The sequence below is a fragment of the Anastrepha ludens genome, chromosome 3, assembly GCF_028408465.1.
Source record: "Anastrepha ludens isolate Willacy chromosome 3, idAnaLude1.1, whole genome shotgun sequence".
NCBI lineage: Eukaryota > Metazoa > Arthropoda > Insecta > Diptera > Tephritidae > Anastrepha > Anastrepha ludens.
Genome location: NC_071499.1, coordinates 9750845 through 9772892, shown reverse-complemented (window position 1 = coordinate 9772892; position 22048 = coordinate 9750845). Strand labels below are relative to the sequence as shown.

The following is a 22048-nucleotide window of genomic DNA, read 5'->3' as shown; positions in this document are numbered from 1 at the left end:
ACTGGTTGTACATAGCAGTAATTACACCAATTCTCTACTACGGTTTTGCAATATTATGGAATTCCCTTGAGAAGGGCGTGAACATTAAAAGAGATGACAAGGTCCAAAGACTCACATATGTTCTTATAACCGGTGCAATGTGAACCACATCATCGAAAGCATTACATGCGGCATTAAACTTCCTTCCGGTAGACCTGCAGGCAAAGTATATTGCGCGCAGGGCGGCAATAAGGCCGAGCACACGGACTACATCTGCGATAAAATCCTGGACGAAATTTTGGAGCTTCCCGGACAGATGGACTATGCAGTTCCGCCTACACTTGCCATTACACGTTCCCTCGAGGAAAGAGTGGGAACGGGACGAGCTAAAACAGGGCGTCTCAATCCATTTATACACATTTGCCTCAAAGCTCGAAGGCTGGGTGGGCGGAGGTGCATATTCCGAACATCTGTAGTGTCTTTCAGGCTGAACTGGTGGCAATAATGAAAGTCGTGAAGCTGATGTCCGGCAAGCAGTTCCTATTTTCTCTCATCACTCAATTTGTACCAAAAAACAAACCAGCATTTTTTTATGCATCGATTTTCTTTCGCAAAACATCAATAAGGTATGTATGTATGCATACATTACATTCACATACACAAATGCAAATACAAAAAAAGGTTCAGTAGTTACGCCAAACTTACGTTGCCCAGCAAAATTTCTCTTTCCAAAGTAATAAACTATGAATTAGTTTTTCATTGTGACAATGAACTTAATGACTCCTAGAGTTCAATGTACCAGTGCAGCTACATTTAACTAAACACACACATACATATATAAAAAAGAAATATACATTCACATTTACAAAAGTTGTGACGCAGCTCACAGAAATCAAATAACAAATTCAGCAACATTGGGCAATTAAGTAAATATGTATGGGTATTGTGTAAGTATGTGTGCACTACAAAGCAAAAAAAATTTCACTTTTTAATTTCATTTTTTTGTGTTTTGGCAAAATTATTGATGAATAAGAAATGTGAAAAAACATACCTAGTCGTTGAATATTATAATTTATTCTAATTACCACTCCTTACACACAGCTACACACATACATACATGAACACATACACATATTAAATTCAAACTACCACAAGTGACTGACTCTCAACTTCACTGCCCCACATCATTTTCTGTGAAAATTTTTACGTTTTTTGTACGGTAAATGTGAATTTATAATGCAAAAGAGCCAATCCTTTTACTTTCCGCAGTTGTCCTTTAAAACCCTTCTTCACCTATGAGGTGAGCACACGCAAGCTTAGGCGTGTTTCACAGCATACCCACACATATATGCACGCATACATAGCTAAAGGATAGCGGACTGGTTAAACGCGAACTTGTACGTATGTAAGCATATGCCCGCTCTGGTGGAACGACGTAGTAGGGCAAAGCCATCAGCCATCAGCCATATCTGAAGCGGAAGCAAACGCAAAACCCAGCAAAAAAGCATGAGGCACGAAGCTCTAGGACAAGCCAACAGCCAAGCACAGCTGATAAACGCGTTGAGCTCTCTAGTAAGCCAGCAGAGCAGACATGATATATGCATACATATGTACGAGTGTATGCAGTCCGTATGTCTGGAGATAAGTTGTGGAGTGTAGGGAAGCAAAGAAAATAAATAAAATTTGTGGACAAGTGATGTGAGGGGTGCGACTAAAATTGGATTATCGCTGTGCGCTGGAAGATGCAGTGACAGGTGTAGAAATAGTGACAGAAAATAGAGAGAGAAAAAAGAGGGGGAAAACGCCTGTATCAGGAGCATTAAGGAGAAAGGTAATGGTTGTAAAAAACAAGGTGCGGTGTCAAATAAAAGCTTAGGGCGTAAAGTGGACACGAGACCGAGAATTTTTTATTTCTTTCATCTTGTAAACTGTAAAATTATTACTTCCCTAGGGCGTACCAACGAAAATAAGTTTTTTAACATCAAGGTGCATTCCAAAGTAAATATGATGCTTTTAAAATTTACAAGAATATATTTTTTGGCGAATCCTCATATTTTATTTTATTCAAAGTAAACGCTGTCTGCATGGATACAAACACTCCGGCTCTGGAAGCGGATACTTAAAAAGCGATTTTTGTATAAAAAATTGCCGACAAGTGTCTATAGATGAGAAGACGCTGGCAATTTGTGTGGAACAAACCGCGCAAAATGCTCTTCGATAGACTAAGATATTTTTAAGCTTCATTTTAATTGAAAACCGGCGATGATCTTTAATGAATATTCGCTGAACCTTGATGAAATGTTCGGTGATTTCACCAGTTTATCATTATCGGTGATTTTATCAGTTAACAATATTTTGAAGATGGTTTTTAAACGATACTTCCCGCCGTAGCTGAGTGTAAATGTATGCTCGTCATTCTTAGCGGTAGGCAAAATGGGACGAAAACCTTTCAACCACGTATCCGCTAGTCTGTTATATATTCGGTGCAGCTCAATGAATTTTGGATTAAAAAATGTATTTTCGTACAAGTGATATACACATATAGTCATTGAAATAGGTACGCTGCCTTTATCTATAGATTTCCTTGTGCAGTTCAGAAAAATTTTGATTTGTTATTGAAATTTCATTTGCTAATGGCATCACTGTTTTGCTGTGAATTTAAAATACCCGTTTTTTAAATTGCGTTATTGGTTGCGCAGATACGGTTATTTTCATAAGCCATTAAAATAGATACTTTGCGGACAACTCGTGCATTTGAACTAATTAAGTGAAAAGTAGTGAAATGGTAAAAAAAAATATTAATAACCTATATATGAATAATATATGAATAATAATAATATATAAAAAAATATATTAAAAAAATTTATATTAAAAAAATAATAGCCCGAACAATCCACGGAACGAGGTGGTGGCAAAAAGAAAACTACTTGCGCTCCTAATAATTTAATTGTGCCTCTTGCCAAGAGGGATTCTTTTAAATCATCAAAGGCCATTTGCAGCTGAAATCGACAACGTATGTTAGTATCAGCGAGACCTGAACGGCGTCGATTGTACAACATGAAACTAAGAGGCAGAATAGCATAGCTCGTAAAGTTCCCCTGTTGAAACACGCAAACTTAAGGAAGAGGAAAAGTTTTGCTCAAGGGCACAAGTCATGGCTGGACCAGAGAGTATGAAGACTTTGGAGCGATGAAATGCTGATAGGCGATATGTCATGCGTCCTAAGAGGCAAGAGTGAAAGCAGTTAAGTACAGTGGCAGCAACATGATGATTTGGGGATGCTTCGTTTAGTATGAAATAGGACCTATTCACCTAATAGCCAATAAAATGGAAAAATTAATTTACAAAAACATACTTCAAGAAGTCATGCTAGCATTTGCTGAGGAGAATATGCCACTTCAGTGGCGTTTTAGGCCAAGATAATGACACAAAAAAGTTATTATTAGTTGTTATCGCGCCGTCTTTAGGCGCATAGTGCCAAAACAAATGTTTTCCAATGTTGTCTACTTCTCGTTTTCGACCTATTTTGTGCCCATGGGAGAGCTTTATCAATTTCTAAAAATTCTTCATTAAGGCTACGTCGCCAAGATCCTTTAGGGCGTCGCTTGTGGGTTCCAGTCCAGTTCCATTCTACTAATGTAGGTCGCTGGCTTGCGCAACGTTTGGCTAATCGAATTCCGTTTGCGCTCTCGTATTTCAATGGCAATTGGTTTTTGTCTGCTTCGAATGAGGAGTTGTTCGTTTGAAATCTAATTGTCGGGCCACCAGACGGAGAATTGTTCTTAGACATCGGTTCACAAATGTGTGAAGCTTCCGCATTGCTGGTATAAACACCAAACACGTTTCAAAGTGGAAATATGGAGCATTTAGACGACATTAACTATGCCGTGGACATTGCACTCTTATCACGGAAAAGCGGACACATAGTAGGAGGGATTTTATATTTGAATTGAAAATTCGTAGTTTGGTATGCATTGTCAGCTGTTTGGAAAATCAGATCTTTTCGAAGCTTGCAAAAGGTGCTTTGGCATTTTTGGTTATCTCATCGACATCGTCTTTTGCTCCACCGTCCAGGGTAATTTGATTTCCTAGGCAGATGAAGCTGTTTCCATTATCAATGGGTTTCCCATAAATCGTGAACCTGTTTCGTAGCAAGGTGTTGATTTCCGTGGACTTCGTTTTCCCGACATTGATGCCCAGTCCAACATTTTTGGCTTGGGAGCTTAGGTCATTAAGTTTGTTCTGTATGTGTTCGCGGTTAAGTGATCAGTGTGCGATGTCAACGGCATAGTCAAAGTCGTCTAAGTGTTCCATACAGATAGGATTCCAGAGAATTCTCTTGTATCAAGAGTGTTGTTTAGAACGTCGTCAATGACTATTAAAAATAGAAGAGGGGATAGAAACACCTTTATTTAACACCAGCCACAGGTTCAATAGGCTCGGAAAAGGCTTGAATAATACTAGAGATTTTATCTGGAATGGTTTTTACAAAATAATGCTAAAGTTATGGATTGGCCAAATCGGTCACCTGACCTTAAACCCCATTGAAAACCTTTGGGGAAATTAAAAGAAGCGAATCGGAAGGAAACACTCAAAAATAAAACGGATTTATAGCAAAAAGTCAAAGAACTGCGCTATTCCACTTCCATAGAAACCTGCCGTAGAATTACACTGTGGAACAAATTCAGGTTAGCAAAAATTAGGTCCATTCTGAGAGTGGCGGGTGAAAATAGAGGCGAAATTAGAAGACCCGTATCGCGCCGTTTTTTTATGTTAGTTCGAATTTTTTTTTAATCGGCCTTCGAAGTTCGAAATCGGAGCAAAATTGTTTATATGGTTTTTTGGCTATAACTCGTCGACTAATTGATATTTTTTCAATCTGTAAAAGCCAAATTATTGCTAGAGACCTGTGCAACAATTACAATTTTTGAAAAAATTGATTTCGAAAATTTTTGTGGTACTTATGAAACAATATACCGAAAATCGGCTCCGATTTCGAACTTCGAAGGCCGATTAAAAAAAAAATTCGAACTAACATAAAAAAACGGCGCGATACGGGTCTTCTAATTACGCCTCTATTTTCACCCGCCATTCTCAGAATGGACCTAATTTTTGCTAACCTGAATTTGTTCCACATATAAGGTCATTGACAGTCATGGTGGACACATTGGTTATTGATTAAACAACTATAATTTAAACAGCATTTTTAATAAAATTAATAAGTGATTTTTGTATCACATCTATTTATATTTCTATATTTTTTTTTATTCCTATTGCCACTAGTTTAAGTTTTAAACAATCTTTGAATAATTATTTATTTTTATTTTATTAATCTATGAAAAAAAAAACCACATACAACTGAATATCTGCTTTTGTTTAGTTAAAAAAACGCAAATTTTCCATATGAACTAGAGGTACCTATTTTAATGACCATATGTGTATGTTTTGAATTTGTGCTAAATCGGACCATAAATACGATTTTTAAAGATATCTCGGAAAATCTTAAGATTTTCTGTTAACTGGTTTGAAGGCAAACTTATCCTCTTAGATCGACAGCCTAATTTTTCAGTCTTCCCATCACAAATATACTCAGAAACTCAGCTAAATTTTTATACATATATATATAAGATTTTTTTATGTATTACTCAGAAACTCTACCCTGCGATAAACATACAACTTGGTTTATCAACTGAAATTTTTCGAAATTAGTTTCACCAAGCATCAAAACGGCGCCCCTTAGTGCTACTTGGGGAGTGCCGTACCACTCTGGCCGTTTCACCTACCTGTGTCACCAAGTTCCTAACGAAACTTAAAATTAGCTTTTTCTCATTTTTTACTCATCTTTGGATCGATGACTCAAACACACTGTCACTTCCAATGTCATAAACCCTTCAATTTAATCTACATAAATAGGCATATTTTGACGTTTTGGCGGTGTATTACTGCAGTATCTTCACTTCACGTGTAATTTGAGAAGTCCCCTGTATATATATGCATGCATACATATATGCCAAGACAAATACCTAAATACATACATATTTATACACATTTAGTTAGGTTGCCACCAGCGGTGTAGCTTTTTTCGCGGTGACTGCCGACCAGTACCCCTAATTTAATTGAGAACTTAATAATTGAAAGAGTTAAGCAAACAGAACATGAAAACCATCAATTTTATAATAGCGTAAAAGAAAACCGAGCAATTAATTTAGAATGAAATTCTGCACACAGCAGCGCAGAAACGAATTAATATACAGGTTGCGGATTTTATGGTCCACAAACCAATTTTCAAGATGCTTACACACACCAGTTAATTCCCCCTCCAGTGCGCTCACCAACTAAATGCGATTACACTTTGCGAAAAACTACAATTTTTTTGCTGTTTTTATAATGAAATCCACTAACACAGTATATACCGTTTACCCACCCATATTCTGATATACTCGTATATGCGCTAGACAACACCCACAACAACAAATGTAATAAAATTTTGCAAATCCCACTTGTCATGATAACCGAAATTTCAGGTGTATCCGCACTTACCACTCCAAATGCTCGTTAACCACCAATTCCAATTGATATAAAATTCCTCTTTACTCAAACACACACACGCACTGTTGTGAAATAATATATCCAATCAGCAATTCTTCTCCAATAAGAAATATCATAAAGAATCAGCAACGAATGCCTTTCGTGATGCTGCTTCTTCTGCTCTTCCTGAATTTTTTGTTTGTTTTTCTCTATTCACTTGCACCGCTCCTAATTGGAGAAAATTACATATAACAATTTTCAGCAGAATTTAAGCACATTTTTTTATTTAAAACAGGCAGCTTAAAATGCAGAAATTATTATAATTTTTCATATACGATTTTCTCCCATTTACAATACCAACATTTTGCACAATTCGTTTTTGCACTGCCAACTCCACTCGCATCTGATGTATTTTCTGCGAACACTTGCACTCGCGCACTGCACAGACACCAACGATTTTTTGCTTGCTTAATTATTCTTCGTTGCAAATTATTACAGATTTTTTTTCTTCTTTGTTTTTATTAATTGGCATATAAATTTAGACAAATAATTTTCACAAACTGCAATACGAGTATCTGCACTAGCTCTAAGTACGTCCGCTCGTTTTCACCAATTTCTTGTTTTTGATTTTTTTAAACAACAAATTTTTTGCTCTCCTCTTTCGGCCTTTTCTGATTCGATTGTTTCATTGCCATTGCGTTTCGTTGGCGATGGCTCTATGCAATCGGAAATATGAACAGGAAAACGATAAATAAAAGTGGTTTTGAATTATTTGTATTAGAAGAGATTCTCATGTTTTCTTTGACGTCATTATCAGTTGCTCAGTAGAATTCACAAAAATTAAAACACGTAAGGGCGGCATTACAGTTCACGAGTCAATACATGAGAGCAGAGCGAAAGGGTAATGCCGGTTCTCACAATTTGTATCCACACACTTTAAATTACTCAGTTTTAAGACGCTTATTGGTAAAATGTTATCCTAATAGTTATTGTTCACTATATGTAACAGTAAACTACAAGTAATTTTTCTAGGATTTGACTTTTCTATAGAGCCATAAATTTGTAAATATCCCTTTACGCAATTTAGAGCACAGAAGTTTCGGATTATACAAATTTTCCAAGCAGGGAATTTTGGTATCTTGCAAGGCACAATGCACAGATAGTAGCAGCAGGGTTGCAATTTGGATTTAGCAATTTATTTTGTTACTAATTGTCAAATTTTCCTTAAACTACTCTAAGCAGTCAGTATTTGTTTATAAATTTTGACATTCTAGTGAGTAAAATCAAACATTTTTAACTCTGTTCTTACTACCTTTTCAATGTGCTTTAAAATTTTGTAATGAAGGTTTTAAAAACTCGGTTGATGTAGACTTAGCTTAACCTAACTTAAAAAATCCGCTAGATTGGTATTAGCTCTGTCTATAAAAGCAAGCAGAACTATCGTAGGTTTACTGTCAGACCATAATTTGCTAGCTGGGCAAACATACAAGATAGGAATTACAAACAACGATAGCTGCGGATTTTTCTATGAATTAGAATAGAATAGAATAGAGCCAGATAGAGAGTTATGACTAGTTAGAATACCGCTCGGAGTTAGAGCTTTAGAGCTTACTTAGATTCGCAAAAGACTCAGTCGTATTGCAGCCACAATGCAAATAATGCGCTGACTATTGTGCGGGAGTAAGGAAGGAACGGATAAGGTTTAGGCTTTGAGGAATGAATTTTTTTTTTAAATATTTTATTTAGAATCAGAGGAAGTAGGTAAATTTGGGAAAGTGCGAGGACCGTGCTTTATGTGGGATTCGTCTATATGTCTACATACATTTAATTTTAAGAATTACAAAAACTATTATATGGCAAGCCCGTTTCTTTCACCGCTCTCAAATTAAGTAAGACCAAAATTTAAGAATATGAAATATGCAGCTTTTTAAGTTTCTTAAGTTAAGTAAGTTTTAATTAACCGCTAAGCTATGCTTATTATATAAAAGATTGGGCAAAGCGTTAAGACACTTTTCAATTTAGTCTGCCAGTTTGCTATACGTAGGGCTTGTAAAAACTTAGTCGGATTTATTGCTTCATGGTAGGCTGCAAGCAATTTGATGGGCAATTACATTTTTGAGGTGCCGTCGTTAACGAAGCAACCGAAAATTCGTGCTATGCCAGTCAAATCAAAAACATTGTATCGCTAAATTTATGTACGTGCAGGAAGTTGATAAAAACTTGCTGAAGAACTTGTATTTGCAAACCTGAAGTGCGCAAAAATTCATAATTTTATAATTAAGTTATGACGTAATTCCCACAAACATTTGAACAACACAAAAAACCGCAAATAATACACGTTGACGGTTAGTCTTATGCTGAAAACAGTGAAGCCCGTAAACGCAATTCCGTGTAACGCAATTCCCAGCTGTTTCAATCAAACTAATGAGAACCCCATGTAAACGAAAAGTTCCTTCCTTCCGTATCGTAGTACCGTAGATTTTATTTCACGATTATTATTAGTTACTTTTACGTATGTGGCTATTTGGCCCATAAAATGTCTGTAGTGAATGGCAAAGCACTGAACACACCCTATGAAATTTGTCTTTGCAATGACATTTGATTTTGAGTGGTTGAAGAGAGAGTGAAAAGAGAGTGAAAGGAGACGATGGTCATTGCGCAAACAATTTGGCCTGTACAAATTCAAATTGGCTTGGAGTGGACGTACAAAATTTCAAAAAAGTGTCAATGGTTTTTTCGACATTGTTACAAGAACAAATTCTGATTAGATATAGAAAGTTGAAGTTTATAATAAAGAAAACTATTTGTGTGGAATTATACAAAAATGGCTTACGCTGAGATGGATATGAAGGCGAATCTGGCGGATTTGTCTAAAATACCTGTGAAAGAGTTCGAAAAACATTTTCGTGATTGGATGGAACGCGACGATGTGGCGCGGGCATTGCAAGCAAAGTTGCGCACTGATCTCATATTAAACTTTAATAAAACTGCATTAGGTGAGCACAGCCAAATATTAACTAAGCAACTAAGCTCGTTTCACATGCATTGAAGGGATATATTCACAAGCATTTGATGTTCATTCATAAAGTGGTTTTGTTTTTTGTTTGCTTTTTACGCTTTTTGGATAAAATATGAGCTTTATAATTACGCACGTTTGAAATGCATTGAAGGAATAAATTCAGAAGCAGTTGATGTTCATTCATAAACTGGTTTTGTTTACATTTTCTATTTGCGCTCTTTGCACCGCATTGCCATAGCAACTGCGCTTATCGATAGTCGGTAGTAGATATTCGGTAATGCAGTGCAATGTTACAGCAGTGCAACGTTACAGCAGTGCAATAAAATAGTTTTACATTTTGACTGTTAAACCCCAAATAATTGGTTTATGCTTTTGCAGGCCGCCAAATATTGGCGCAAACAACCACAACCACCACCGGCGGTTCTACGCAGCGTCTGACATTGTCGCCATTGGTGTTGGCGCTCAACACACTGGTGGCAGAGTTTCTCTATGCACAAAATTGCCATTTTTCACTGTCAGTATTTTGCACTGAGGTGCCGTTTCGCAATACTCTGCCGGATTTTGAAAACGCGCAGCACTTCCGTTTCACGAATGATGAAATTAAGGAAATCCTAGAAGCAATTTTTGATAAAACCTCCAATGAGGCAGCGTTTAAAAATAGTATAATAGGAAAATATGAAAGTAATAAAAATGTTTCATTGCTGATGCTGATCATGCGATATTTGTTGAGGCAAAAGGAGGATTGTGCTAGAAAATTAGCCTCTTTCAAATCAGAAGCCGTCACGAAAGGAACACAAACTGCGCAAATGAGTACTACGCCATATGAAGCGGAGCAAATATTGCCACCACAGCATAGCCCTGAAGCACGAAAATCAAAAACGGAGATGCCAAATAGTCATTTAAAGTATCTCAACAAGTACTTAATGATACTATCGACTAAAGTGAAAGAAATGTCTGAGCAGTTTGAAGAGATGAGGAAGCAGCCTTACGCACTGCCAAGCACGCGCCTCTCAAAATCTGTAAGAACGCGTCGGTACGATAAGTTAAACCGCAGTCTGGAGCGGATTACCAGCCAACTGAAGCAAATGACACACACAAAGCGCAAAAGCAAGCAAGTTGTTGCCGTTGTGTCAGCTGTCGATGCGCTAGCGGCACAATTTTCAAAATGCGTCGAGAGTTTCAGATCGGTTTCGAGAGAGCTGATTGCCAGCAATGAGAAGCAACAGAAACTGCCAAATGCTGAACCCCATAAGCCACAGCATACGCAAGCGGCAGTGCAGGTGGACCTTTCTTGCGGTCGCATTCAAGGTGGCAAGGAAAATAGGCCTGCTGAAGAGAAGACCTACACCGATTGGGTGCACGAGATGCGTCATACAAAGAACGGCCAGAAGTTTTTGGACAGAGTATGCGTTTGAACTTTTCTTTTCGAAATTAATTTAAATTTTTTATAAAATAATAATTTTAGATAGAAGTTTCACTCAAAAAGGCGCTCAATAGACAACGTGAGCTTTTGCGGAATGAATCCGAGGAGAAATTGCAGCATCAAAAACAGCTACTGAAAATACAATACAAGGAGAAGTTAATGGAGGTACTTAATATTGTCATGAGTCCGAGAAAAATAAACTAAACCTAATCTCGATTCCTCAATCATCTTCAGCATTTTAGCCATCTTCCAGCATATGATTATTCCAGAGAAGCGCGCAAGCTCAACGAAAGTATAGGCCAGCAACTGCAAGAGTTCGAGTCTCGTCATTCGGCGTTACTGCAAAAGATGGAAGATGATCATAAGTTAGCAGCCAAGCACTTGCCAACAGCTGTTGGAGAAATAGAATCGGAACCAGTTGCTAATGCGGCAACGGAAATGAATGATAAAATTGCGCGACCAGTTGTTAAAGAAATGGTAAATTAAGGCAACTTTAATATTAGGTTGGGGCGTAGTTCGTAGCGTTTTTACCGAAGACTTTTACAACCTCGTCTCACCTCTCGAACAAGTTGTTGATGCCGTTAGTCAAAAATCGCTTTGTTATCAAACTTAACGCGCCCTTCATATGGTTCGACAGAGAGCGGAAAAGATGGTAATCGGTTTTTGTAAGGTCCAGAGAATACGACGAATGCTGAAGGACCCACCATTTGGCCTATTGTTGTTGTTGTTGTTGTAGCAATAACTTTGCTCTGTCAGTGTAGTGTAAATCACCGGTCGTCTTCGTCTAGCTCATCTAACGGTAGGCCCAGGAAACGTGCTGTTTCGTCAGGTTGGGTCCAGAGGGAGAGGGGTGTTAGATGAGTGGGTTTTTAAGGGCATGTGGTTAGTGTCATGTGGGGTGCCTTCACATGCCGGACATATGTTTGGTACGTCGGGGTTAATTCTGGATTGGTAGGAGTTTAACCTGCTGCAGTATCCAGAATGTAATTGTGCCAGTGTTACGCGGGTCTTACGGGGAAGCTGGAGCTCTTCATCTGCTGTGGGTGGTGGTTAGACTCCGATTACGGCATTCGGTGGTCGGGAGTTTAAGAAGGTGGTGATGGTCACTAGCCCTGTCTAGTGTACCGTACCCCATCCCTGGTCTGGTGGCAAAGAAGTTGTTTAGCCAGTTTTTAAGGACCTCTTTGTTATCGAAGGCAATGCCATTCATATGGTTGAACAGAGAGCGGAAAATATAGTAAACGGGCGGTGCAAGGTTCCGAGCATACGGTGGATGTTCAAGGACCTTCCATTCGAGCACCATGCCCTCCCAGTCCCACCAAACGCATATCATGATCTTCTTTGAACGAATATCCTGTTTGACTCTCGGCTTTGGCATATCTTTTGGAGCCACCCACGCTTTTCTTTCTTTCATATTGATGTAAAGGCACCTTTTCTCCCCTCCGGTGACGGTTGGGTACAAAAAACGCTGTTATGACCGCATGTTGCTCGATGGCGGGCGAAATGCTGAGTAGCAAATTGAAGACGACTTTCTTTGTTTTTTTTTGTTGAGCTCTTGAGGCACCCAGGTTCCCTATTTGTCGGTAAATCCCATTGCATGAAGGAATCGTTTTATAATCGCACTACTTTTTATCCGCCAATTCACGACTGGTTTGGCGACCGTCTCCTTCAAAAGTGATTTGAGACGTTCTTCATAGAATTCAGAAGGCTTTCCTCGGTGAGACGTGTCATTGACGTCCAAGGCGCTCTTTTTGAACTTTGAACTAGATTACATTTCACAGTCGACAATCCCGCCAGGGCTGAAGAGGTGGTCCGCCAACTATCTGAGTGGTAGACACTCGTCAGTGATTTTTCGAGACCAAGTCTTCAAACAGAGGAAGTTAAAGCAAAGTGCTGCGAAGGGTGCTGTTCTTTCACCCTTGCTGTTCCACTTCTATGTATCGAAGCTCCCCCAGCCACCAGAGGGAGTCTCCCTGGTCTCCTACGCTGACGATTGCATTGTCCGACGCCATTGACAATGACATTGATGGCCTCTGCGCCGAAGTGAACATCTACCTCACCGATCTTTCTCGTTTTTTCACTGTCGCGAATGTTCTGGACTGCTTCGGCAGCTTTTTGACCTCAATGAAAAGCAAAGAAGAGCAGTTGTCGAAAATGTTGATTTTAGCCTCCTGGGTACTCCATTTCTAGGCCTTAAAACTAATGAAAAATTAAATAACTTAGAAATATAATTTACATAGTTTTGTAGAGCAGAAAGAGTTCTACCGAATGAATACTTACCCTTTGCCAAACAGGCAAACAAATCGTTGTAAAATAAAAGAAATTATAAAAACGCTATGAACTTATTCCCCAAACCAATAAAATGCATTTTAGTTGTTGTTGTAGCAGCATAAACATTCCTCATACAATTACGGGGAATGGTTCGAGTCTGAGTTTGGGTTATGTCTCTAAGATTCGGCGGGAGGTCAATGTATTATTCCTACCAAAGGGAGGCAAAATGCTTCCTGAATCTCTCAAATCCTATAGGCCAATCAGTCTTACGTTTTTCATGTTGAAAACCATCGAAAAGCTACTGGGCTATTACCTAAGAGAGGAAGTTATCTCGATAATCCCACTCCATAAACTGCAATTTGCATACCAAAAAGGGAAATCCACAGTTATAGCACTACACTCAATTGTTCGCGATATAAAAAAGGACCTTGACCTTAAGGAAATAGCCTTCTACGCTTTTATGAACGTTGAAGGTGCACTTGATAACGTGAATCTTCAAGCAATAGTTAAATGGGTAAGCAACATGCTAAACCAAAGGATTAATCACAGCCTCTCTGGGGCAAGTTACCCTAAGTATTACAGCCGCGAAAGGATGTCCACAACGCGGGGTACTATCGCCATTGCTCTGGTCTATCCTGGCTGACGATTTGGTACAAACCCTTAACAATAAAGGGAATAGAACATTAGGATATGCAGATGACATTTCTGTAATAATTAAAGGCAACCACGACAGGACCCTGAAAGACTTAATGGAGGATGCCTTAAATATAACCTGCTAATGGTGTAGAAAAGAGAGATTACACTGCACAACAGCATTTCTGATGATTGGGTTATGATGCATGTTTTTAGTCCAATTTTTAATGACAATTTCAAATCTGTAACTGAAATTCCTGTATCAGCTCTATATGACCCTATATGACACATTTGACTTTTTGTACATTATTTAAAGATTATTTTATTTTATTGCCTTCTTAAGTTTAAAAAAATTTTCTTTTATATGATTTCCTTGCTGAAGTTGAAGGCATAGAACTGTTGTTAATGCTCCAACAATAGTCGGCCATCATGTGTGTGTTCCAGTAACCTTGATAGCGTTCCTCCATCGTAGGAAGGTCCTGGTGGAATCGCTCGCCCTGTTCTTTGCTGAGATCCCCAAGATTGGCTGGAAAATAGTCCAGATGGTTATGAAGAAAGTGTAACTAAATGCTCATATTACATCCAACCCTTTGGAAGTGACCAATTAGTTGTTCGACGTGCTGAGAATAGTCCGAACTCTTCTTATTTCCTAAGAAATTTTGAACAAGCCAAACAAACTCATTCCATGTCATTTTCTCATTCACTGTCATAGTGTCCGTGAAATTTGAGTCTTTTATTAACGACCTTATCTGTGGCCCGTCAAAAATACCCGCTTTTATCTTTTCTGCACTCAATTTTGGAAACTTTTTAGACAGAAAAAGAAAACAAGAGCTTTAACAAATTGTTTTATAAGCCTCAGTTTTCTGTTGTCCTGGTACTAAAACTTCCCGAGCAGGCCAATTTTTTTTAATCCAATGTTGATTTTTAGCTCTACTATCCCATAAGCAAAGAAAACAGGGAAACTTTGTGTAACCACCTTGTTGGCATAAAAGAAAGTTTACCATTTTTAAATTGACACATATGACCCAATTGTGTTCCGCATATTTAATTATGTCTAAAATCAGAGCAATAGTTGTACATATATTCTTCTTTTACTTTAGTAGAATGTACAATAGGCAATGAGTTGTTCCCATTGTGTAAGAGAACACATTTTAAACTCTGTTTTGATGAATCTATAAATAAACGCCACTCACTAGAAACAAAATTACGTTTCTACCATTTACATACCATTGCAGCCATTAAACCAGGTACATTTTTACGAAATACAAAGTCGTCTTCTTCAGCAAAATATTCAAGGAAAGTTTTCTTCTGCGATAGTAAGAAATTTTAGTTTCTTTTGTGACTAAGTTTCTTTCTTTTAATCTAGACGCCAAAATTTCTGAACCAGTCTTTGACAGTCCCAGATCTCTAATGATGTCGTCTAAATCATCTTGGTTAAATGGTTTTGGTGTTCCCAGGTCACAAACAAAGTGACCGAAGTAATTTTTGTACGCCTCATTTACGAACGATGTCACATTCAAACGGTTTTCTTGAAACATATACTCTCCGCAAATAAAACAAAAACTATTCCGGTCATTTATACAAACTCGTCTTGACGATGCCACAACAAATAATATTAAGAAAACTTAATATTTGTTTAAATATTCGTCAATTAACACTGACATATAGTGAATTTTTTGTGATAGCTATAACTCGTAAACAAGAGCTGTTACAAAAAAAATGAGGGTATATTTAGAATCAGCGTTGTCAAATTAGTAAACATCAAGTATCAAAAGTCATTCATCAGACAAAAAGTGCGATTTTGTTTTTTTGTGTTATCAATCAACCCTTCCAAAATCACTATTATCCCATTTACCAGGAAAAGGGATCTAACTATATCCACCTTGGGAATAAATGGAACAGAGGTTAAATATCTAGGTATTATCGAGGATAAAAAACTGCTCTAACCTTAGGGGAAAAGGGCCGCAGATTACTCTGTGAAGCACTTACAGGTCACTTTGCCTGTAGTAAACACTTTGAGACAATAGGGTTATCTAGTACAAGATTATGCAGGTTCTGCTGTGACGAAGAGGAGTCTATGTATGGAACACTTAAACACCAAGTGTGAGACATTACGCCATAGGAGACCCAGCATCCTGGGCTCGTACCTACTAGGGGAGGAAGACCTACAATTGCTCCCTCCTAAAGAGCAGGTGCGATTCCTCGGTATACTAATATAAATAAGTATAATTAAGTAATTAGGGGCGCACAATAGACTAATCTGGTCGCAGTGCATCAATCCTTAGCCTAATCTGTACAACCATTACCATTACCATTACGGGGAATGCTGCTGTAGGGATAGTCCTTGGCCGAATATAAATCCGGGACAGAGCCGATCGCCGTGGGAACGTCTCACGCCGGCCCACTTTTAATTTCGCTGACAAAAACTATTATTAATCTAGTCTTTATGTCTTAAAGGAGCCTACCAAAACTCGAGATCCGGTTTTGCATGATGCGGTGAATACACAAAAACAATTGCAAAAAATGGTACAAAGTATAGCACAGCAAGAACGCACTGTGGACCAAATCGTGCACGACGCCAGGTTAGTCAAATAACGAAATATTGCATTTGCATGAGTTTGATTTGATTTTTTATTTCTATTTTTGAATGCAGAATGCGAATACAAGAACTTGAAAATGAAAGCAATCAGTTGGAGTTGAACTTCCGTAATTATCTAGAGCGTCAACGTCTGCAGGCCGAGACCATGCGCGAAGTGGTGTCCAGTCTTTCAGAAAACCATAAAAACGAAAAACATTGCCTAAAATATAGCACAAACAATCGTACACGTTTTAAAAGTATACAGAAAACTTCCGAATTGAAAACGGAAAACACTAAAAAATGTGCGGTTAAGCCAAAGACCCGCAACAAAGCTGTAAAGCCAAAAGATTCCTTGGAAGATTTGACGGACCAAGAAAATAAAAGTCCAAATTTCAAATATCCAAATGCAATTTTGGATGCGAAATCAAAACTATTCAAAAGTGATGGGCGCTGCCACTATTTATCCACCAAACAAAGGAGAAATGATGATGAAGCGCTTTGTGAGGCGGGTATCGAATCTTTTTACTACAACCGACATTTCGGCAGGCACGGTTCGCATAGTAACTTGGCACCGACCAATGTTTGCACGGGTCAAGCGAATCAGATGCCTACGATGCCTTTAAGCTCAACAGACGTAAATTGCATCGGCGACGCTAATGCACTGAGCGCACGAGGCAGCGGAAAAGCGCTTGATAAAGGTTGTAAAATGCTTCCAAATACCTCAGCTTCTGAACGTGAGGAACCTTCGCGGATGAACACATATTCACCAGCTACAATTCCAAATACAAAAACATCACGAACGCTCAATCCGAAATCATTGCCACCATTACCAGACGCACCGATTCCAACAGTAATTGGATCTACAACAATGTCACTTACTGTTGCAACAGTTGCGGCTGCCAATGGTGCGCGCAATGAAAATGAAGTCGAAAGTTCGTTGGAAGTTTTAGCGAATCAGGCGAAATCCGAAACGTCCACCTCAACAAATGGCGATGGAAATCTACCTAATAAAAGTACAAATTGTGACAGCTCCAATGCAAATCGAGCAGACCAGCCGCTAAGCACGCGCGTTAGTGGAAATATAGAACAAAAAATTGCGCAGGGGCTGCTGAGTGAGGAAAGCAAAGGGGCGAATCAGACAGGTACCGCAGGTTTTGAGGCAAATGTTTATGCGGAGCGAATCACCATCACAAAAAACCCAGTTACCAACGCAGTAACGCTGATAGAAACCATGGAAAGAATGCAGCGGCTTTTTACTGAAAGCCCAACGAACGCAACGAAAAGAAAATGGCAGCAGGAGCGGGAGAAAATACAGCAAAATCAGAAACTTCAACAAAGATCTTCGAATGAAGAAGTAGGAGAAATAAAGGAACAACCTCAAACAGTTAGCCAAAGCGAGGAGAATGCGTCCAAAAATGCGTGCGAAAAACCCAGCACTTCCGCAGAGCGCCTGCTTGGTGTTAACGCAGAGAAAAATAAGACGAACCAAAACGATGAAATACAGCAAACCTCGAAAAGCGAGGAGGAGTCTAACCAACCATTAAATACCTTCGTCAACACAGCTTCCGCCGTGGGTAGTATCACGAAACAAGAAGGAACCACCGGAATTATACACCAAGCTTTCAATATTGCAGCCTCCAATAAAGCATTGGTCCCAACAATTTCCTCTACGACCTTTTCCATACGCGTAGACGCAGATAATCTGAAAGAAAGTGTTAGTGAGTCATCGATTGAAATCGCCAGTATGGCGGAGGCCGCGTCTGCCTCGTCCATTGAGTTGGCTGACTTAATCGCTGACGCCGAAGAGGACGATTCGGAAGCGGATGTGGAAGAAGAGGAACCAATGGGTGGAATTAAAATAGACACTGCCTCAATGCCGGCAATCGAAGAGGTCTCAGATGTTAGTTCTTCATCCAGCAGCTTACTTAGCATGTCACAATTTGGTGGCGGTGGTGGTGGCGCAGTTCAGAGAAAGCAAAGTGATAGTGGTAGCGATTTCTGGTAGTAAAATGCAAGCCCAAGCGTTGGCAGTTCTCCACTAAGGTAATACTCAGCGAGCGCTGAAGAGTAAATCAAGCACAAAAGTTTTCAACCAAAGTTTACAAAGCATAAAAACCATAATAAATATTTTAGTTCACCAATACGAAATTAAGCATTGATTCAATGGCTATTTTTTTAAATTCAAAATAAATAATTTAAAACTGTTTTTTTTAATGTGAAATATAAAATTTAAATAAAAATTATTTGTAATTATTCAGAAATGACCGTATAATTGACAAGTAAAATAAAAACGGAAGTGTTTTTACGCTAAAATAAAAATAATTTTTGAATCTGAAAATTATGGTATTTCTAAAAGTAAGTACATATATACAGGGCGTCCGGTGGCAGAATTAGGTTTTAAATTTACAGTTTTTCTCTAACCGCTGAGCGTATGAGGGGGAGAGTCAGAGATCATGGTGATGCTGCATGATTTCTTCGCTAGATTAGATTAGATTAGATTTGTGCGGGGTTGGACAAGTCCAAGGGCTCAGTCAGGAAGACTATTGTACTTCACCTGTATAGATTACAGTGGAAGGTAGGAATAGAGCGACAGGATAGGTACAGACGGAGATTGGTTGGAGGTTATTCTTCCGCGAATCTTTTGGAGTCATTGATGAATCTTATGAGATCCGGAAGAGTGGCCTGTGCGCCAAGGTAAACGACTACCTCTCCTGCCTTTCTCGCTTCTTCATAGCGAGAAACTTACAACTTTCCCCCATTAAATCCACGGCGACCGTCTTCACCACCTGGACAAAAGAGGTTAAGCTGCTAGTTAAGGTGATAGTCTACGATACACCAATTCCGACTGTAAACAACCTCAAAATATTGGGAGTTACCTTCGAAATCTTGCTCTCCTTCTCAGCGCACACAACCGCTATTGCCACTACAGTACAGAATCGGAACAAGTTCCTCAAATCGCTTGGCGGCAGCACTTGGGGCAAAGACAAAGAAATTTTGCTATCGACTTTCAAGGCAATAGGCCGACCGGTTCTAAACTATGCTGCGCCTGTCTGATCGCCTGGAACAATCAGACAGACAATCAACGACATTCATCGGGATACCCTTACCACCTTCTTAAGCTCCCGACCCCCGAATGCCGTCATCGGAGTCCAACAACCACGCATCGCAGACAAAAGGCTCCAACTTCCCCGAGCGTCCCGCGTAACCTTGGCACAACTACGTTCTAGATACTGTAGCAGGTTAAACTCCTACTTATCTAGAATTGACCCCGACATACTAAATATATGTCCGGCATGTGAAGGCACCCCGCACGATACTAACAACCTTTTCACATGCCCCAACAAACCCACTCATCTAACACCCCTCTCCCTCTGGACTCAACATACTCAGTACATCGCACCTCAACAGCCTAAGTCTGATTCTAGAAAACGCCGGACAGCTACAGAGAAAATGCTCTGCAGTGTCCTCATTCCCACGACAGGATAGGCATATTGGGTCGTCAATGATTCCCATGGTTGTGCTCTGTGATTACACCCTCCACCATTCTCAGACCCTTCCTACTAAGTTTTAAACCTCTTCCCTAAAAAACTGATAAGACGTTTCGGTGACACAGTTGTTTTTTCTGTGCGAGTACCTCAAAAGTTGAGCCTGTGAAAGAAACTCAGCGACATCTCAACACTAAAGAAGCGAAGAAAATATCGTTTGCGTGATTAATGGCATCCCGACATCATTCCCTAGCGAGTGGCCCGGAGTACGGGGGCCAGATTCCAAGAGTGTATACGAGTAACGCTCAACATTTAGAGAAAAAAATTAATCAAAAATAAAAAAACAAAAATTCTTTTTTGGCCATATGACGTTCGTTCAAAAAGTTTTCAGCCTTCCAGAAAATGATTTTCCAAAACAGGTATGTCGTTGGCGACACGTACTCCGGGACTCACAGGTGTCTGAAATTTAAAAAGAGAAGCAGCTCTTGTTCAGTATGAATTATTGTGTGAAAAAATTAAAAAAAAATTTTACCTTGTTTTGATTTTAAAGGTCCAAAAAAAATACTAAAATTTTTTTCCGAATGATCGTAGCGTGTAACTACTGAACATAAATTCTACGTCATTTAAATTTTATTTCTTTAAAATCGGTTCAGTAAAACCGCCTATATCTGTGCCCATTGTCCATAAGAAGACCAATTTTTGAAGGCTGACAACTTTTTGAACGAACTCGAATTGCCAAAAAAATTGTATTTTTTAATAATGGATCAAAATATAAAATACTGAAAACAAAAAAAAAATCTTTTTTCGCTTCGGTTTCACACGCAAAAAACACCATTTCAAAGGGGCGAGGGCCTGAAATAAACTTTTATCATTAATAATGTGGCGGCCGTTTCGAGGCTCTTGTTTAGCTTTCATGATATGATTATTTCGCTAAGTAGATTGCCGGCCTTACGTCAGCTAGACAGATTTCTCTTACTGCCATCATTTGGTCCGATTTGCCCCAGACCAATGGGTTACCAATATCCCTTAGGATTATCCCGCCCATGCTCGGTCGTCATTGCCTCTTTGGTTATGGATTGACATTTGTATAGGAGAGGATAGGTATTAGCATCTCTACCCCATTAAGTGCCTGGAGCAATCAAAATCGGAGCATATCACTTTGAAGCGGTGAAAACTTTCACGTGTTTGGGATTTAAACTTAGCCATGTCAACGCAATGAGCAACACAATCGACGACAGAATACAAGCAGCATATATGTATGTAGAGCCTTCTACTCACTTATTAAGCTTTTTAGAACAGAAGCTGCTGAATAGACCTTGCCAAATTTCGCTGTATGAATCTATAGTCCGACCAGTTCTTTGCTACGGATGGGAGTCTTAGACAATAAGTGCAGAAAACAAAAACAAACTCCAAGTATTCAAGAGAAAGGTTTTGAGGCTAATCTTCGGTGCAATCAAACACAACGACGAAACGATTGTCCTGTAGGACACACTTAGGCTCATAGCCCATTGTGATGCCGCGTGGGGAGCTTTCCCTAATTCTTCTAAAACCAGTTTGTGCTTTTCAAAAATTTTAGAATATCCCAGGTAGAATCATCTCAGCAACAGTTGCTCGGCTTTCGCGAGGTTTAGTCTGCCGAACAACTTGGCTTCCAATTCTTAACTAGGCTTAAGACGTTATCAGATTTGGATACTAACCGCCTGCGGAACTTAATCACTAGCGCGCAATGTTTCCCTAACAGTAATAATAAATCGTCACCCGCTCAAATATCTTCGCGGATAGCCGAGCGGCCATCAAAGCTGCCTCCATTGCTAAGATCAAAGGTTGCTCAGGAATACTTGGCAGTTCCAATGATATTAGCACCGTCTTCAAGGTCAGTCTTATATGGGTTGCGGGACATAGAGATATTGAAGGAAATTGCAAAGCCGTTGACCTAGCCAGAATGGATACCAATTTTCCACTGCTTGAAAACAGAGGCAATGTATGAATTCTTTTGTCAACTAAGGATAAAAATTAAGTACACAAATTAATATTATCCAGGACGCCAATAGGTCATGGAAAGAAGAAAATACTTGTGTTACAACAGGCTAATTTGGCCGCATATATATAAAAAAAGGTCCAGAGATTTGCTT

The 22048-nt window shown here is 39.1% G+C and overlaps 2 protein-coding genes across 14 annotated transcripts in view; one reads left to right on the top strand and one right to left on the bottom strand.

Moving 5' to 3' along the window:
- The window catches only part of LOC128856993 (ecotropic viral integration site 5 ortholog), a 121074-nt gene extending 113932 nt beyond the window's left edge, over window positions 1-7142 (bottom strand). For 4 of the 13 annotated variants that reach the window (XR_008453884.1, XM_054092488.1, XM_054092490.1 and 1 more), the window contains exon 1: window positions 6520-7141. The gene's annotated coding sequence lies outside the window, so the exon portion shown is untranslated. Of the gene's footprint in view, window positions 1-6519 lie in introns of all 13 variants that reach the window. The other 9 variants (XM_054092485.1, XM_054092489.1, XM_054092484.1 and 6 more) reach the window with 4 other exon arrangements.
- A 2005-nt stretch (window positions 7143-9147) lies between these two features.
- LOC128856992 (uncharacterized) lies at window positions 9148-18716 on the top strand. The gene is made up of 6 exons (XM_054092473.1): window positions 9148-9503; window positions 9905-10929; window positions 10992-11114; window positions 11184-11426; window positions 16311-16435; window positions 16507-18716. The coding sequence occupies exons 1-6, from the start codon at window positions 9332-9334 to the stop codon at window positions 18434-18436; spliced, it is 3618 nt and encodes a 1205-aa protein (XP_053948448.1). The 5' UTR covers window positions 9148-9331; the 3' UTR covers window positions 18437-18716.
- Window positions 18717-22048: the final 3332 nt, after the last annotated feature.

Bases quoted from the DNA above. Each gene is read 5' to 3' on its own strand.
- LOC128856992 (XM_054092473.1), top strand. From the start codon at position 9,332: ATGGCTTACGCTGAGATGGATATGAAGGCGAATCTGGCGGATTTGTCT. The intron at 10,930-10,991 runs GTATGCGTTTGA...TAATAATTTTAG, and splicing joins GCCAGAAGTTTTTGGACAGA to ATAGAAGTTTCACTCAAAAA. The intron at 11,427-16,310 runs GTAAATTAAGGC...TATGTCTTAAAG, and splicing joins GACCAGTTGTTAAAGAAATG to GAGCCTACCAAAACTCGAGA.